An 18441-nucleotide genomic window follows, 5' to 3' on the forward strand; every position below is an offset into this window, starting at 1 on the left:
TTAGGAGCTACGAAATATGGATTGAAAGCGAAAATATGTAGTGTTATTTCTCTAACTGGAGTGGTTTCTTAACAATCTCAAAGCCTACATTTACAAGAAATCCTCGAAACAAAACAACAAAATACATAGTCCAATAAATGAATCGGTGTAATTGAAACTATGAAAAAAAGGAAGCTATAATGTTTACAAAAAGTGGGCAAAATGAACGGCTGGCCATAAAAAGTCAAAGCCAAACCTTTTACAAAATGTACCTTTTAAGTGTAGAACAAGTTGATAAGTATATAGGACATGAAATGGGGCCTGGTGCAACGAACTCAGACCCTTAATTGTCGAGCTTGGCCCTTTATGTTTACCTCCTCTTTTCCTTGTATATGAACAGCTTCTTTTACTTCACAAATTCTTGATCTGTTACAAATTAACAAGCGCAACCACCTCCCTGTTGTTCTGATTGGGATGAACTACTGTTAGGTTTCAAATTCACATCAACCATATCCTCTTGTTTGGTGGATGACAGGGTTTCCATCCCTGGCAAGGATGAGGCAATCTTACGGAATAAAGGCTGTGACATGTTTAGTCAATGCATTAGTTATGTGAAAATTCCAATGCTCATCATGGATGTAGATTTCTACTGTGATACGAAGTACATAGAAAGGAAACATTTCATCTGTCCTTATAGTTGAGATATATAACTTATACTTTTTGATAGTTAAATCAATTGTATTCTCTTCCAATCACTTACATTTAAGTTGTGCATCTTTGCTACTTAAGTCATAAATAAATTATTCTACATAAGAAAAGATAACCCCTTTTTTCGGGATATCCTAGACTATCAAGTAGACTCTGACTTAGTAATTAACATACCTTTATATTGAATCCTGCTTTTGCACTGGTCTCCAGGAAAATTACCCCAGCATCGCGAGCCTTGTTATCTCCTTCCTCTATAGAGACTTGCCTGTTCAAATCTTCAATGTCAAAACATTCTAGCATAAACACTTTAAAATGCTATGCAACCAGACCCTGGCCTTATCTTGATATTAGTAAAAAGAGATCCTATGATTCATTGATACCTGGGAAAATATAGAATTCTGGATCTCCCCTCTGCCTGATGGCAAGGAGAACTTTTGTGTATAGCATTTTTCAAATAATCAATGGTGGATTAACAAATAAAAGAGAGAACATGGATCATAGCAAAGAGTATACACAAAAGCGAACAAAATCCCCACCTTTTATCAACCAAATCAGTTTTATTTCCAACTAGGACAATAATCACATCACTGCCACGTTCTGTCCGTACTTCATCAATCCACTTTGTAGTGCTGAGAAATGATTGCCTATCTGCATGAAGAAATTGGCTACAAGTTTATTATCAACAAATAACCAAAGATAATACTCTGTAACTTAGGTTCAGTAACAAGCAGGTTTCAGCGGAAACATTCCTAAAACAATCATCGTAGAACTGATAGAAGTACATTACTAGCACATAGTTTCACCCATGTACGCGTGCATTAAGGAATTGTAGAAATGTAAGAGCTTCAGTCAGACAAATTACATGATAGGTAAACTTTTCATGTGCCCTAAGAAATTAACATGTAAAAATGATCAAGTTTGAAGTCATTAGCATACAAAGCACTTACTAGAAACATCATAGACAATAACAGCAACTGAAGAATCTCTGATGTAACTGGGAATAAGACTCCGAAATCTTTCCTGTCCAGCAGTATCCCTGGAATTGGCAGTTAGAAGGTTCAGAATATGGGATAGAATCGTATAAATCATGTCTTCAAGACAACAAATTATATTGGTAAATCAATATATCGTTATGAGATGAGAAATCTGGATATGTATTTTTCTGCTAGTATAAGCAATGAGCTCAGGGTTCTTAAGAAATTTGTTTGTTACTGCTTTAACATGAATTAACATTATCAAAATACTTTTGTTTGTTACTGCTTTAACATGAATATACATTATCAGTATAAATTTGTTAGTTATAGCTTTAACATGAATACACATTATCAGTATAAGCAATGAATTTGTTTGTTACAGTATCATACCAGAGCTGCAAGCGCACTGTTCGGTCTTCAAGATACATGGTTTTCGACAAGAAGTCAATCCCAATAGTAGCCTGCCATTAAGTTGACAATATTAAAAAAAAAATAATTTAATAAGTCAAAACACATGTATTTCCTAGATTTCAATATACATCAAATACACAATAAACAATACCAAAGCATAAGAGTTGCACATACGGCTATACCAGCATGATTTCATAATTATGTAACCTGTTGGATGGCCAAAATTCTTTTAGAGTATTACTTTATACTCGTAGCCTCGTAGGATAATAGGATGTCACTAAATTCCAATTCTGAACTTGTTCATTAAATATTGAGTATATATTCTATATATTAAACGGTCCAACTCTAGAATGAGAAAAAAAATACTGTATAAGTAAAGCATACAAAATTGACAAGGAAAGTCCAAATTTTATTACAGGAAGTTGAACATGTCTCCTATGACAATTTGGCTGATATCATTCATAAAATATCATGGCAATCTACAATTATATTGTTGGCCATGAAGTGCAAACTATCATTTAGCATAAGTCATGCCACCCACGGATGGTTTTTGAAATATAGAACTCGGTAGTATGCATCTTGGTTTCATCAAAGACGTCCTTATTTGACTTTAAAGCTACAAGTTGTTTGTTGGTGCAATATACCAAATTACCAATTATACATAATTACGAGTTTAAAATTTTAATTTTGATGACCGATATCTGAATCATACCTGAAACTGGATGATCCTTACAGATTTAATCCTACCTGAAACTAAGGTTGGGAATGATCCTACTTAAAACTAAAGTCACCTTAAAAACTCCTACCTAGACTCATGCCTCTGATTCTATGATCAGTCAACAAATTACAGAACCACGCACTTGATTGCGGAATGACAATTCTCTTGATAAATTATAATTCTGCTCCATATTATCATAAAATTGCAATTGTATCTTAATTAATGAAAATTTTGTAATCATAACGTGAAACAGGGTAAGTTAGGCACAAATACACAATTCAATAAAAACAAACAGCAAAATTAGGCATATAATCATATCATATTATCATTTGAGAACAATTAGACAAACTATTATCAATTCCAACAAATTCACAACTCAAATTCAGCTACCATTCCAGCATGCATCAATCTCAATTTACATTGATCACATATTCACATGGAAATTAAAAAATTAAAGACGAAAAACCTAAATCCAACGTAAATAAAATAATTAACCGCAATTTTCAATACAACAATAATCTAACACATTACAATCAAAATGCAATAGAAATTGCAACAAAATGAAATCATGATGATCACGAAAAAATGAAAAGAGAGGGAAACCTGGTAAGTGGTATCGAATTTGTCGTACATAAAGCGAGTAATGATGCTGGTTTTGCCGACAGATTGATCGCCTAAGAAGACGAGTTTGTATTTGGCTAACGGTGAGACGACCGCCATTGATGAATCGAAGCAAAGCTAGGGATTCAATTTCAATTTGTTTCTCTCTCTCTCTCTCTCTCTCTGAGAGGTGGATGGTAGATCTGAATCTGCCAAAAATGGTTGAGAGAGAGGGAAAAAGGATGGACGCGGTGTGCATATCAAGGTTGGTTTCAACGGGGAAATTGAAATTTATACATACAGCGTGCGAGAAGAAACCGCCAACGGACGGCATTTACTTCTATTTGCAAATTTTGACCGCCTTTATCATCCTCGAGTAATAAGGGAAATTAAATAGTACTACCTCCGTTTTTTAGTTGACACGTTTCGACTTTAACACTATTCACACATTTTCCTTAGACATGTTTTGTGCTTTATACGTAATGAAAAATATAGTTACGTGGGATCATGTTAGATTCGTCACGATATGTATTTTTAAATACCAACTTTTCTTAATTTTTGCTTATTGATTTTTAAAGATTGGAATGGTTGAAGTTGGACATTGGCAAACGTGATTAAAGAAACGTGTCAACTAAAATTTTTTTAAACCAATAGTCAAGCTTGACAAAAAGAAGCTAGAATTTGACCAAAAGTCAATGTTGATTTGTATGATTACATAGTTTATTGTCATCTTTAATTTAAGAACGAATTGATACGTTATAAGTCTTTTCATCTTGTTTTAGGTTGGACATGATTCCTCTTTCTTTTAAAGTAGTATGAAGTATTATTCAAAGCAATGCCAAATCTTTGTTAGAGGTTAATAGAGGTCATAACTTATCATTTAAAGATTATATGAGAGAATGCAAGATCATTGTAATTAAATTAACTAGTCCATCTTGACCAGTAAGAAAGTTAAGACTGAACTTGGGTAAAAGCTTCCTTGGCATGACTAAAGCAGCTCAAACAAAAGCAAACTTGGCACAATTAGGAAATTATGAATCATTTAATTTGGTACAAAATCTTGAGTACAAAGTAACAAAGTTAGCTTATGAGTAATTGTAAAAATCAATTAGGAATGCATATACCGTATCATTTAATACAAATTCTTGGACGTGAAGTAACATAATTAGCTTGTGAATAATTGTAAAATTACAAGTTAGGAGTATTTAAGAAGGAACGTCCTAAGCAATGTGACCATGCACACCTTCACGGCAGAGTACTTGACAATTAGCATTATAATTAGACCTTGGGTTAAACAAGCCTATATGCATTGTACATACTTTCCTTTAAGGTCAGGAACACAAATATTGCAAATAAGCTCATAAAATTAAATTTTATGCTATGATCTTGTATTACTATCATTTCACTTTTACAAGTCTTTGGCCCAATCTTACTAAACTTGTGCAGACTTATTCCGACCTCAGGCAAATCAAGGCAGAGTTTTATTTCTGGGTTCGCTCCGACTCGTAAATTATAATCACTTCTAATCCAAATATGTACAAGCAAGAAGCTTGGCTACGAGATAGAATAGTAAACTTAGTTCCATGTGCATAATTAAGTATGATAAAGCATATATGTAAACACAATGCTTAAAAAAACCGGAAGCTTTTACTAATACTGGAAAATCAGATCGAGTGATTTCTACACAAAGGGAAATGCAAAAGTAGCTCCCTATTATATGCGTTCTTGCACATGCACACACCTTCAAGACATCCACCTACGGTAAGCGCAGTAAAATTTGACCTTCAAGACATCTACCTACTGTAAGCGCAGTAAAATTTAACCAAAATTTCAAATTTTTTGGTGATTACAGCAGTAATTTCCTACATGCCCAATAAGCCCTAATAACAAATTTACAATCTACTCCAACTTGTAACTGCTGTAACCATTCTCTGCAACAACACTCCGCTCAATACCATGCTTCATTTAGTCACAATGTCACATTCACAATCACAATCACAGCATAAGAAACGCCCCCATATCAATAACATTAGAAACCTTCTTCTGGTGTCTTTGAAGACACCGAACTCAAAAGAATAAGAATCCATTTTACAGCAAACCAAAGCTGGTCAGGTGATGTATGACTCACTATGGACCATATTAATCAATAAATGCAAGTTTATGACAAAAATGAAATTTGAACCTTTGATAGCAAATTTAGTAGAGACAGCATTATCCTATTGTCAACCAACAACCCCATGCAACATTCTCTACTATTAATGCAGCTTCTATGTGACTTGTGAGCCACAGCATAACCTTCTGTTGGAACTGTAAATTGTGTGGTGTGCAGCAACAGATGTTCTAAACAACATTATGTGTTGTAAGTATCATGTTGATTGTCGTATAACCTCAAATCCAATACTGACAATACCTCAAAACCCAAAGAATATTCAAGTTTTCTGTTACTGTCTGATCGTGATCCAAAATCTGTTACAGATACGAGTCATTCAACTACCCTCAAGTTGTCTTCTCATCAAAAAACCACAAACTCATCAGTCATACATTTACTGCAATCCTATCCCACCCCTGAATTTCGTTCAATAAGACCAGAAAAAAATTCCTCATAGTCTTAAACCTCCATTGTGAAAAGGTAACCATGAAGAGGCCAGTACCTGTAGCTGAAGAAAAAGGCCAGGAGAATGGCAGCAATGACGCAGATCAAATCATACTTCCCACCAGAATCAACAATGTAGATTACACTTTTGAGAAGAACGGTAATTCATGGTAAAGACAATAATTTGTTTCCTTTACTTGTAGTATCTGGTGAATTCCTACAACGATTACAAGAGAAATATTTCTCACATTTCACAGAGCAACACCCCCACCCCTCACGGCCTCACCTCACCCCACCCCCCGGTCAATTTTCTTCCACATATACCATTTTTTCCTATTACATTATTGACTCCCTCCAACTAGTGCAACTTTTTTTGTTACATGCAGGTTCGTGACTTCTGATATCCCAACTGATTTATCAATTCAAATCGAGGAAAACACCTTTCACGTGCATAAGGTAACTAAACATGTTTGGAGAAACCAAAATTTTATATATTAACCAAAATAAATTGATTCACAATAGCTATGAAATCCCCAAATTTTCTTATAGGCTCTGTATTAATATCTCCAATTCCCATTTTGAGCTTTAAGAGTGCACCTATGAAATTGTTGGCAATGTATAAAGCTGAGAGTTTTAAACCTTCTTCATTTTGGGTATCTTTGGGGGGGAAAAGAGGGGGGATCTCAGCCAGTAATTTTATGCATCTCTACAAGTTTATGGTACAACTGTGAAGATAGTATGATGACAGCAGTTTCTAAAGCTGACCTAATAGGCTAAGATCAAAGGGGAACAAAAGCATAGATATTATTCAACATGCAAGTTATTAGCAACTTCACTAAAATCATATTAACGTACTAATGAAGTTAAAATATGAATAACATCAAAATTTACCAGCACTAAGTAAAGCTACGAAAAAAGCATCTGATCAATCTGGAGGGACAGTTAACACAACCTCAAGACACAAAAGCCTGTGACTTGGTATGACACTTAGGTTAGGGGTTCTAGGGGAGCAGAGTAGAAAAGGTTAGACGATGGTGTATGTTCAGATTAGATTTTCAATCAAGAAAAATAGCAGCACTATCCCAATCCCAGAGGTTCCATTAGATATACATAATCTCCTAATACACTTCTGATTTTGATATTAATCAAATCATCTATCACTTTTAACAGTTTTCTCTTGATACAGTATGCACTACTTACAAAGAGTGGCTACATAGGTCGGGTAGAATTTCAGCCCACAAGTTCAAGTTTAGAGCACAACATCAAACTTGACAACTTTCCAGGAGGACCAGCAACTTTTGAAGAAGTAGCAAAATTCTGTTATGGCCTTCCCATAGATCTATGCCCCAACAATGTGGCCCCTTTGAGATGTGCATCAGAATATCTAGAAATGACAGAGGAATTTGAAGATGGAAATCTAATATCCAAGACAGAAGCTTTTCTAACATTCATAGTACTAGCTTCATGGAGAGACTCGGTTATAGTTCTCAAAGCTTGTGAGAAACTATCTCCCTGGGCAGAAAACCTCCAGATTGTAAGAAGATGTTGTGATTCAATTTCGTGGAAAGCTTTTCAAGACAAGAGTGAGTTAATTGATGATGAGGCTTGGTGGTTTGATGACATAGCAACCTTGCGGATTGACCACTTTGGCAGAATAATAGCTGCATTGAAATCCAAAGGTACTAAACCAGATATCATAGGCTCATGTATCAAGCATTATGCAGAAAAATGGTTGCCAAGCATGGATGGGAATGTAGAAGGGAAAGGACGGCATTGGTATGCAAAAAGTGAGCGGCATTTCAGTATTATAAGTGGGATGAACCAAGAAGGTGACATCAGCCAAAATAAGGAGCAAAAGATGATTATCGAAAGCATCATCAGTATATTGCCACCTCAGAAAGAAGCTGTTTCCTGTAAGTTCTTGTTATGGATGCTGAATATGGCTATGATATACTCTGCAACACCAGCTTTAATCTCAGAGCTTGAAAAGAGAGTAGGGTCAGTCTTGCAAGATGCCGATGCCCAAGACCTCCTAATTCCAAGATATCATAACAAAGATCGAGGGAAGCTAATAAAGTAAGTTCAAGGCCATACTTTATCTTAGAATCACCTTCTCTCAAGATTAGAAAATTTTAATCTATGGGGAATAACCTATCATCTTAGACAATTAGCAAAAAAAATCCATAATTTAACCTTCATTTAGGCACCTAGATTACTCTTAGATGTCAAGTCTTAGCTCAAATCATAATTGATAGAATTAAGACTTGAAATGCCCATATTATGACTTGAAAAGCCAAAAATACTCGATTGTCAGATTGGAATATGAGTTTATGATTTGATGTAAGAACTAAGAAATCTTATTTTCGTCAATAACACAGACAGTACAAGTCAGAATATTGCCAGAAACTAGGTTATATGGAAAAGTAATATGGTGGTTCAACAATTTTCCTTAAACTAACCATACCAGTGTTCTGCACAGTTCACCAGAGGAAAAGACAATACACAACATAGACACTGTGCAGCGAATAGTGGAATACTTCCTGATGCACGAACAGCAACAACAACAGCAGCAGAGGACTGAAGAACTAGAAGTCAGTAAGCTTCTAGACAACTATTTAGCTGAAATTGCAACAGACCCCAATCTCACCATCTCGAAGTTCCAAGTTCTGGCAGAAGCATTGCCAGCAAATGCTAGACTATGTCATGACGGTCTATATAGATCAATTGACACCTATCTAAAGGTAAGCATTCCAGCCACTACTTCTATGCCAACTTCAATGAGAAGCAATTTATAAAGTTTACTTATAAATTCACTGGATCAGAGCCACCCTTCACTAACGGAGCAAGAGCGTAGAAGGCTGTGCAGGATAATGAATTGTCAGAAGCTGTCACTTGATGCTTGCATGCATGTGGCACAGAATGATCGACTGCCCTTGAAAACTGTTATACAGGTACTACCTTTGGATTTCGAAGCAGCTAGTCTTATCTTTCACACATCAAAGTCAAAGTATAAATCCTACCTATAAGCAACAAACTACACACAACTTAGCCCTTATGCAGCATATGAATAGCCCCTCTCATATGTTACCATTAGCCAGAAAGATCTCTAGATGATGTTTCTCAACTCAGGGGCAATACGTGCTTCCTATCTATTTCATTTTTTGAGAGAGAGAGAGAGAGAGGAATCCACTTAAGTCTTTGCATAAAACAAAGCTTTACACTATATAATGAAGAACAGATAAACATGAGTGCAAGCTCTATGAGAGAGAGAGAGGGAATCCACTTAAGTCTTTGCATAAATCAAAGCTTTACACTATATAATGAAAAACAGATAAACATGAGTGCAAGCTCCAAAGGGAGAGATAAGAAGCAACAGCTTCCAATTTCAAAGCATTGGCAATTGTATGAGGAAAATTTTATAAACTAGTGCTCAATACATAATTCTAATTTAAAAACTATATAAAGTTGTAGGAAGCTCAGGATAATAGACATGAAGAATCTTAAACGTAATTAAATTTCTATCCAAATATTCAACAGGTTCTGTTCTCAGAGCAAGTGAAGATGAGAGCAGCTATGGAAAACAAGGAACAAACAACTGATGGCAATGATCGTGAAAATGATGAAAGCTGGTCAACTACGAAGAAAGAGATGACGACTCTTAGGACTGAGCTTGAGATAGTAAAAGATAGGATGACAGAACTGCAGAGAGACTACTCTGAGCTCCAACAAGAATATATAAAGCAAATCAACAAGCAACGGAGCAACTCAGGCTGGATATTTCGATGGAAGAAAATAAAGAATCTATCTCTTTTTACAGAAAAGTCCATGGAAGGTATTGGAGAACAAGAAATATCCAACCAAGCGAGAAGCACACCTAATATTGGGAGAAGACAATCCATTCACTGAGAAATTATCTACGTGAAGCCAGAACATCAAAAATGTCACCAGAAAAATTATGTTCTCATCGTCATAGTAATCACCAAAAAGTCTTCTCCACATCAATTACAGCCCTACAGCCCAAGCGTTCATACTACAAAAGTATATTATCTCCAAGAAGGGAAAGAACAATTTACGTGTGATCTTGTAAGTGAGCCAAAACAATAAGACAATGAAGAGATTGAGCACAAGATTTTAGTGCCAAGCAGATGATGGAGCACTAATGTCTAACGATATCTTGAATACAAATTTAAAATTTTATAAAAAAATGGTGACAATATGTAATATCTAGCATGCCTATTACATTAGTTTCAGTCATACGTTTCACAATAAACATCTCAACCCCATGTCAATGACGAGAATTTCCTTTTAATATCACAAAAATCACCACATTCATTGTCATTTACACATTAAGCTTATTACTTCGTGTTTAATTTTTCTAAAATATGAAAATGGGTTTGGATAGAACTCCCTTTTTCTATCTGGGACAACTACTTATAACGATTCATATTAGCCAACCCCAAATCATTTTGGGACTAAGGCTTTGTTGCTTTTGTTGTTGTTTGGATAGCCCATCAGGCCATGAAGAAAGAAGAGAGTGAACCCACTACATGCCCAAGTAAGCTTTTACCCCCAAACCAGTTGATAAGCAAGATAAAGAGAGCTCTAAGTCTCTGTAACTCCCTAAAAGTACAAGGTGGTAACCTTCTTATCTTCTATCCAATGAGGATAATTTCACACATACAACTAGCACGCTTATATGGGATTCGACACTTACAAACTATGTCATAACTATGTACATACTATTAGTAATTCATATCATAGATAGCATCAACAACTGAGAACAGATTGTCAAAGAGGATCACACAGCTGTGAGAAAATTATTACTCAACACCAACAATTTGGCAGTTTTTCAACATCAATATAATTCGTCACAATTCCAGTAAACCAAAACATAAATGGCAGCATAACCACTAAAACAGCAGCAAAAAACCTCAAATAACTCTTATAGATAGCATCATGAATTCATGATAAACAACAACCTTATCTCATCAAGTTCCTCATGCTTATAATTAATCAGCAACAAAATACCAAAAGTAAAGCATCTACCTAGAAGCAGCAGGGGTCCTCTTCATACTAGTCCACGGGAATTTCGCCGTCTCAGGAGCACCACCAGCAGTACGACGAGGGCGAGGAGGAGCAAAACCCCCAACACCACGCCGGTATCGTGGCGTGGCCTTTTCGGGTCGGTTTCCATCGCCTTCAAGCCAATGAGACCTCTTCTGACCCTCAGCCTCAACAATGCTAGTCTTAGACTGTTTATTCAATTCCTTCTTATCATCCTCAATCACCTTAATAGGGAAAAGATCAGGCGAAATTGAAAGAGGGGTTTTTAGGGTTACAAACGCTTTCTTGTAATCGGGTTTAGCAAGAAGAATACCACCTCTTTGCTTCTTCTTTCCTTCCATATTTAGGGTTTGAACTTTTTCGACTTCGAACCCATACAATGATTCCAAAACCCTCTTGATTTCGATCTGCAAAATTTCAAATTGATCAAATTAAAATAAGAGAAATTGAGAAGAAATTAAGAGGAAAATGAAGATGAAATTAGGAAAATACCTTGGAAGCAGAAGGGATGGTTTTGAGAGAGATTTCGGTGATGTTGGTGAAGGAAGAAGGCATAAGGAGCTTAATTGGGAGGTTAGCGAAGTTTACTACTCGTCTTCCTAATCTTCCAGCCATTGCTGCTGCTTCTTCTTCTTTTGATGTTTTTGTGAAGAGAGTTGATTATAGAGAGAGTTGCAGATGAACTGATGAAGCTGCCAAAAGCCCACCTTAAACCCAGAAAAATGATAGTCTACAGGAGAAATTGAGAATTTGGGAGTGTGACAGTGATACTCTCAATTTTCATTTTTTCTGATTTTTTAAATTTCATTTTATTTTATTTTGTCTTATATTAAAAAAATAAAAAAATAAAAATAAAATTATATGGAGTAATTAATAATCATAATATGGAAATTTCAAAACAATTGGATTGATATTTGAATTGGGGTTCACATGATTCAATTCGTTTCATAATTGTTAGTTTGATAAACGCTAGACGGTTATCAAATGACAATCTTGTAATTAATTGTATTAGTTCTCGTGTTAAAGGGAATAGGAATGATTGAATGATTCTACGTAATAACTAATAATGTCGTTACAAACTAGTGAAAAACAAAGGAAATAACCCCATACAAACTAGTGAAAAACAAAGGGAATAGCTTATTTATTCCCTACCTTTTCTAATCACCCCATACCAAACGCCCCCTAAAAGAATTCACGATATATTACAACTTTACTTGAAGAAAGTGAGCATAAACTTCAGGATGATTATTTCATTAGGCTATAGGCTGGCACTCCATTGGTAACTTGGTAAGCTTGTCCTGACTTTCTCACCTCTCCCCATATGCAAAGCATATTGTGAGACTACGTAAAGTGAACACTTGAAACACAGACATCATTCTGTTATATAGAAGAGAAGTTACAATTTTCAGTTCTGATTCCCAAATGAAGCCTAGATATCCAAAAAGCCATTTGAATGTCAGGTAAAAGACATTCAGCTATACATTCTAGTGAATGAATATTCATCATTCAATGGTTTAGGCAAGTCCAATAGACTTTAATACAAATTATAATGAATAGAGAAAAAGAAACACAATGCTTGCATATTAGTTTTTTGCCTACAGCATTGACATAACGTGTCTGCCAGAGGAATTAAATTCTGAACAGACTACCATACAAGACATACAGTTGAGGCAAGAAAAACAAAAAACGATCCTCCCCAACTCAGAACGATTTAGGTCTAAGCTTCCTTCTTTTTGGCGCGGTAAGGGTACTTTTGATACATTGAGATGCTTGTAATCACTAGGGGAAGAGCCACAAGGCAGTACGGTGAAGGTGGTATACCATCAAAAATGAATTGCAGCAAGGCTGTCACAAGAAGCGCAGAAACAATGACAAAACCCTGCAAAGACGTAAAATGAAGTGAGTTGTTAACTCTTTTCAGTGGCAAGAGTCTGATACAAACTAGGCAACGAGGACCAATTGACATAAAACCAGGAAGCTAATATAAAGCTGGGAATAGTGGGAAACAGTGCGATCTATATGCAAATCAACCAAAGAACGTACTCCTTATTCATTATGTTTTTTAGTTTTTTAATATGCAAATCTTACTAAAAACAAACTTCAAAATGGTTCCCATGAAGCCGATGAAGGTATTCTTTCCATTAACAAGCCACTGGGAGGGTGGTAATTTAGAGCCTAAAGCTAAACATAAGTCTTCCCAATTACCCATCAAATTTTTGCTCCAGTGTGTCACAATAACTTCACAAACACAATAATATTTACTATCATGTAAATGAGAATACATAATTATTAAAAAAAATAAAATAAAATACTGATTAAAAACAAGTTTTCTTCAATCTAAGCAAACTTGCCTTCCTGACACCACCAGCATACGTTGTGACAAGCCCAACAAGAATTCCACCAAGGGCATTTGCTACTACAGGGACCTGAAAGAAATAAAAAGAGCAAAATTTCATGTCACAAATGGTCATGTTCACAATGATACAGTGTCATTGAGCTTCGCACCAAAAAATAATAATAATAATTTTTCCATTGAACTCTTAGCTCACACGACATCAAGGCCACCTTATGCAGCGCACCAGGATTCATATCCTGGCTGGCTGGCTGGCCTTACTTTCGATGAGAAAAGGAGAGTGTAATGGCCAACAGGGAATGGCCAAGTCTGCTCGGCCCAAGCCCTGGCCAGCAGGGAACAGGTAAGTGAGGGGAGATGTAAATTAAAGTATAACAGGTGTATACAAAAGGCGGAACCTTTTCATCTAAACATCAACATGTGGTTATATCCATCCCAACATTGTTAACATAATAATTTGACGGACTTTGATCATGTACATCTTAAGGAATGGGAATTGTGATTTTCAATTTAGTGAAGATTTAGGGCCAATGTCCTTAAAATAGATAACGTTGGTGAATTCAACAGTCATTTCACTTATTGCTACAATTTCAGAACGTAATCCCTCGGCAGAGAAGTGTAACTGAGACTGCATTAAGTGGCCGAGGACAAAAGAAAATACCAGAGTTAAAGGAGTCCATCCATAAAAGAAGCCATGCTTTCTCATAGCATATCCATCAGGGGACTGGGACAAGCTGGCCAACAGGCACAGGCTTCCGAAAATTGACATCTCTATGGTCATTAAATATGAGGAGTGTTTCTTGACCTGCAAAGATTAAACAAATATAAATCAAGATAAAAAAGAAGTTCAAGATACCTGAGTGACAAAGAGAAGCTCAAGGTACCTGAGAAGCCCATTGACACAAAGAAGAAGCTAGACCTGAAAGCACAGAAGCTATCAAGACAGGAACAATTCCATAAAATAGCACTTCTTCGGGATTCCGGCTTTTAGAAGCTTTGCTTGTGCCTTCACCAATGCTTAAAAGTACAGCAGCAAAGATCAAAAGGAATAGAGCTCCAATTTGTTGAATTGATTGTTTTTGCCTGTAAATGATCACAATCAGGAGAGCTATCCAAAATAATTAAGGATCCACGGCACAAGGGCTGCAATATATTATTTTAAGAGGTAGCATTATTTTGTCTATCTCAACAAAATCTAGGCCTTTGTTACTTAGAACCTTTTGTGGAATAAGAATACTTGTGCTTGATTTTCTTACACCAAATGAATTGACAATAAGAAGTTCAAAATTGACCAAAAAGAAACAAATACCCTTACAATAGCAAAGTCCAAGGACCAAACCCTTGGATCAACACCCCATTGCTCCCAAGCAACGTAAATCAAAACATCTAAGGGACTCCACAAATGATTGAAGGACTCAAAGAACAAGTGAGGGTGTTGTGGCTTGTGGGCATACTAGAAATGACAAAACCACACAACTAGACCACTCTCATAGTCCAATATAACCAAAATCCTTTAGCTTGAAAAGTAAGTTGCCCCATAAATTACAACCACTCCAACTACAAACCAAAATCCTTTAGCTTGAAAAGTAAGTTGCCCCATAAATTACAACCACTCCAACTACAAGCCACAAAGTACCCATTGTACCTTTCTTTGACTCGAAAAATTCAGAAAATAAGATAGGCACTAATATTACTTACTGAAATCTTACCTTAATATCATATACCCAAAGAAGGCTGTGAAGAATAATTTTGTCTGGTTTAGCATTGAAAATGTAAGGGAGTCAAGATTTTGGTAAGAAATCTGAAGTAAACTATTCTGCAGTGCATAAATCGCAGCTGGGAGTCCTGAAAAGGTCAATGCCCTGAGTAAAGACCAATCTTTGCATAATTTTTTCAAGCTACCATTGAATATGAGGACCGTGAAAGCACATATAACCTGAAGGACAAAAAGAATTCAGGATCATAAAATAATACAATGTCATGGTGGAAAGCTAAAAATACAGTAATTGGATCACCTTTGCAACTTCACATGCCAAAACTGATGAAGTTACGATTACATCTCGCCTACAAGAAAAAACAACATTCAACAAGTTGATACAAGAGAAGAAAAAATTATGGAGACTGGTGAAACAACAAGAACTGCTTTAGAGTTTAGACAGAGCTTTGTTAGCTGCATAATTTAAATAGCATACCAAACAGCACCAAGTGCTATGATCATGACATGAGACAGAGTCTGACTTGGAATTGGGATGTGATTATATAAATAAACGAAAAATGAAAATTAAGGTATGGTGCTGTTTGACAAAATGCTAGGCCGTAATTTTACTAAAGGCTTATGTTTAACTCTGCAGTTAACACTAAATAGTACCAGTCTCAATCACCCCCAACTTCAAAGTTTATTCCTCCTTATTTGAAAAATGCAAGTAGAAGCACATTTTGCACCAAACTTACTTAGATTTGGTTTAAGAGCATCATGTACATAAGCTAAATTGACCTATCACACTGACAAAAGTAGAATATAAGACAGCGCCCCAATTATGTAGTTATGGTGCCATCCATTACCCTACATGAATACTTAGTCAAGATGAGTTAGCCTAGTGGCTAAATTTTATCCCAATCAACTTTAAGGTTTACTATGGGCTATAGATAGAATTCACTAGCACAAGCCCACAAGATAGGAAAGTCTGACCACATACAAGCTCGACCAAGTTCCATCCTCTAACCAATAAATGGTTAACTAATAAGTGGAGAACCCTACCAATCTTATATGTTAGTCAATATTTCTCTCCTTTTTCAACATTCTCAACTCACATGTAAATTATTTTACTAACGTAGATTGGACAATTCAAAATCATGTGGGTTATTTCGAGTAGCTATATTGCACATTTAAAATTGCCATTAAATACCCTTTAATTACCATATATGTCTCACTTAGAATGCCAAAAAATGCCCATTAATGGCACGCATTGCACCCCAATTGGTATTTGGTGATGTACTAGCAACTAGTCAAAGTTCGGGGTTCAGGGTGCACCCAAGCAATAGTTTAGGGTGTTGAGGCCAACTTTACCTTTGAAATTCATGGTAGTATGGTACATTGAACCAGATAGGGCAGTATACTTGGATTGAAGAAGAAAATTGTCTGACAATCAACAAAGATCCTACCGACCCACGGACCCAGTACCTTTCATATGTTTATATCCATTCTCCAATGCATAATTCAACCAATTTCATACAAGTATGTCTTAATTGAACCAACATTATATGTCTAATAGCAGCAGGTAAACTCATACAAACAATTACCCATCAACTAATTCTAAAATGTGACACAAAAAGGTCCAAATTATGAATTCAGCCCCAATTACCATATATGGCATAAAATTCCTAAGATAAAAGACAGTATGTAATCAAAACAAATACCATGAACAAAATAAAAATCAAAGAACATGCATGTAAAATCAATAATTGGGCAGCTTTAAATTGAAGAAAAAGGCAAAAAGAAAATCAAAGAAGGATAGAGAGAAACCCGGTAAAGCGCTTGGAGATCAAAGGCTGAGAGCCATACTGGAGAGTGAGCAAAGCAGAGAAAATCCATATTTTTTTCTCAGAGCTTTCTCTCTCTTCTCTTGCGGTTGCCGTTTTAGGGGTGCTTTGTTTGGTTGATTCCATCTGAGGGCCACCCGCGCCAAGTCCTGGGATTTCAGAATTGATGCGATTGGGTGCCGATGTACTCTTTCGTATGCTCTGCTTTGATGAATAGTTGTATTGGTAAAGTAAAGTAAAGGCAATGTAGATTTGGAGCACGACCAATTTAGGCAAAGTTTATTGGAAGGTCAATGAGGATTGAGGAGGTCATGCTTTCTTCCTTTTACTTGTTTTGGAGGTCTTAATCTTTAAATGAGTCCAAAGGCAAGGGCCGTTTGTTCGGAAGTGTTACTTAAGACATTTAAATAGTTAATGAAAAACGTTGTTGATTTAACTATGATTATATTATTTGATTTATTTAACATGGATTTATGGAATTAGAGTGACATTTTATCTGATCAAATAATATATGGTTAATTTTTTGGATGATATCTTTAATTTTTAGGTTGGATGATATGATTAATTGTTTGGATGATATTTTTAAGAGTTTAAGTTACATGATATTAGTAACTACTTGGATGACATGGTTAATTGTTTGGTTGATATCAGTAACTACTTATATCATAAGATTAATTGTTGGGATGGTTTCAGTAACTACTTCGATGACATGGCTTATTGTTTGGTTGCTATAAGTGATTACCTGGATAATAGAGTTAATTGTTCAGATAAAATTTTTAACAGTAAATTTTGTGAGTGGTCGACCACACCCACCGTGTGGCCAGCTAACACATGAGTTTCTCCTAACCTGGTAACCCATGGTCGATCGAGTAACCCTTAACCAAGTAAACATTAACTGACTAAGTTACCCCTGATCAACCGAGTAACCCCTGACTGACCTAGTGAGTAACCCCTGTTTGACTGAGTGAGTAACCCTTGACTGATTGAGTGAGTATCCCCTGGTTGATCGAGTGAGTAACCCCTGTTTGACTGAGTGAGTAACCCTTGACTGATTGAGTGAGTATCCCCTGGTTGATCGAGTGAGTAACCCCTGACTGTTCAGATAACTCTTGATCAACCGAGTAAACCCTGACTGACCAGGTACCCCCTGATCAACCGAGTGAGTAACCGTTAACTGACCAAGTAACCCCGACCATTCATTAAAAAAAAAACAAAGTGTGGCATGCCACACGGTGTTGTTAGCCACATATGAAGGTTGTGTATATTTAATATATACGCTAGATGATATAATTAATTGTTTGGATGACATAGTTAATTGTTTGGTAATATCTTTATATATGATTTAACATTTTTAAAGGTTGAGTTTTCCTTATATTGTGTTGGTCTCATGAAGTCTCACCCAATAACTTCTCTTAATAAATAGATAGATAACTTATTTAAACCATGAAAAACCAAATGAACACAAAAATCCCATTAAAATTTGGCTTATTAGACAAACTAC

The 18441-nt window shown here is 35.9% G+C and overlaps 4 protein-coding genes across 4 annotated transcripts; 1 reads left to right on the forward strand and 3 right to left on the reverse strand.

Moving 5' to 3' along the window:
• Nucleotides 1-21: 21 nt before the first annotated feature.
• Nucleotides 22-3536, reverse strand: LOC145601071 (ras-related protein RABH1e). The gene is made up of 6 exons (XM_081656994.1): nucleotides 3394-3536; nucleotides 2052-2122; nucleotides 1635-1723; nucleotides 1224-1335; nucleotides 862-952; nucleotides 22-559 (listed from the first exon to the last, which is right to left on the reverse strand). The coding sequence occupies exons 1-6, from the start codon at nucleotides 3508-3510 to the stop codon at nucleotides 416-418; spliced, it is 624 nt and encodes a 207-aa protein (XP_081513120.1). The 5' UTR covers nucleotides 3511-3536; the 3' UTR covers nucleotides 22-415.
• A 2248-nt stretch (nucleotides 3537-5784) lies between these two features.
• Nucleotides 5785-10318, forward strand: LOC145601693 (BTB/POZ domain-containing protein DOT3-like). Its single transcript, XM_081657752.1, has 6 exons — nucleotides 5785-6153; nucleotides 6370-6439; nucleotides 7170-8059; nucleotides 8463-8724; nucleotides 8806-8934; nucleotides 9521-10318. The coding sequence occupies exons 1-6, from the start codon at nucleotides 6026-6028 to the stop codon at nucleotides 9887-9889; spliced, it is 1848 nt and encodes a 615-aa protein (XP_081513878.1). The 5' UTR covers nucleotides 5785-6025; the 3' UTR covers nucleotides 9890-10318.
• A 472-nt stretch (nucleotides 10319-10790) lies between these two features.
• Nucleotides 10791-11793, reverse strand: LOC145602580 (uncharacterized). The gene is made up of 2 exons (XM_081658765.1): nucleotides 11540-11793; nucleotides 10791-11454 (listed from the first exon to the last, which is right to left on the reverse strand). Exons 1-2 carry the CDS (start codon nucleotides 11660-11662, stop codon nucleotides 11026-11028), a joined length of 552 nt encoding a protein of 183 aa, XP_081514891.1. The 5' UTR covers nucleotides 11663-11793; the 3' UTR covers nucleotides 10791-11025.
• Nucleotides 11794-12313: 520 nt separating this feature from the next.
• Nucleotides 12314-17238, reverse strand: LOC145601674 (UDP-N-acetylglucosamine transporter ROCK1-like). Its single transcript, XM_081657729.1, has 7 exons — nucleotides 16924-17238; nucleotides 15416-15464; nucleotides 15110-15336; nucleotides 14285-14483; nucleotides 14062-14205; nucleotides 13399-13473; nucleotides 12314-12926 (listed from the first exon to the last, which is right to left on the reverse strand). The coding sequence occupies exons 1-7, from the start codon at nucleotides 17064-17066 to the stop codon at nucleotides 12765-12767; spliced, it is 999 nt and encodes a 332-aa protein (XP_081513855.1). The 5' UTR covers nucleotides 17067-17238; the 3' UTR covers nucleotides 12314-12764.
• Between the last annotated feature and the right edge of the window lie 1203 nt (nucleotides 17239-18441).

Source organism: Chenopodium album, chromosome 21 (assembly GCF_948465745.1).
Source record: "Chenopodium album chromosome 21, dcCheAlbu1.1, whole genome shotgun sequence".
NCBI classification, from domain to species: domain Eukaryota; kingdom Viridiplantae; phylum Streptophyta; class Magnoliopsida; order Caryophyllales; family Amaranthaceae; genus Chenopodium; species Chenopodium album.

Bases quoted from the DNA above. Each gene is read 5' to 3' on its own strand.
- LOC145601071 (XM_081656994.1), bottom strand. From the start codon at position 3,510: ATGGCGGTCGTCTCACCGTTAGCCAAATACAAACTCGTCTTCTTAGGC. The intron at 1,336-1,634 runs GTAAGTGCTTTG...TTCTTCATGCAG, and splicing joins TATTGTCTATGATGTTTCTA to ATAGGCAATCATTTCTCAGC. The intron at 560-861 runs GTATGTTAATTA...AACATGTCACAG, and splicing joins AAGCAGGATTCAATATAAAG to CCTTTATTCCGTAAGATTGC.
- LOC145601693 (XM_081657752.1), top strand. From the start codon at position 6,026: ATGAAGAGGCCAGTACCTGTAGCTGAAGAAAAAGGCCAGGAGAATGGC. The intron at 8,060-8,462 runs GTAAGTTCAAGG...TGTTCTGCACAG, and splicing joins GATCGAGGGAAGCTAATAAA to TTCACCAGAGGAAAAGACAA. The intron at 8,725-8,805 runs GTAAGCATTCCA...TCACTGGATCAG, and splicing joins CAATTGACACCTATCTAAAG to AGCCACCCTTCACTAACGGA.
- LOC145602580 (XM_081658765.1), bottom strand. From the start codon at position 11,662: ATGGCTGGAAGATTAGGAAGACGAGTAGTAAACTTCGCTAACCTCCCA. The intron at 11,455-11,539 runs GTATTTTCCTAA...GAAATTTTGCAG, and splicing joins CCATCCCTTCTGCTTCCAAG to ATCGAAATCAAGAGGGTTTT.
- LOC145601674 (XM_081657729.1), bottom strand. From the start codon at position 17,066: ATGGAATCAACCAAACAAAGCACCCCTAAAACGGCAACCGCAAGAGAA. The intron at 15,465-16,923 runs GTTTCTCTCTAT...TTTTTCTTGTAG, and splicing joins ATCTCCAAGCGCTTTACCGG to GCGAGATGTAATCGTAACTT. The intron at 15,337-15,415 runs GTGATCCAATTA...TTTGTCCTTCAG, and splicing joins TGGCATGTGAAGTTGCAAAG to GTTATATGTGCTTTCACGGT.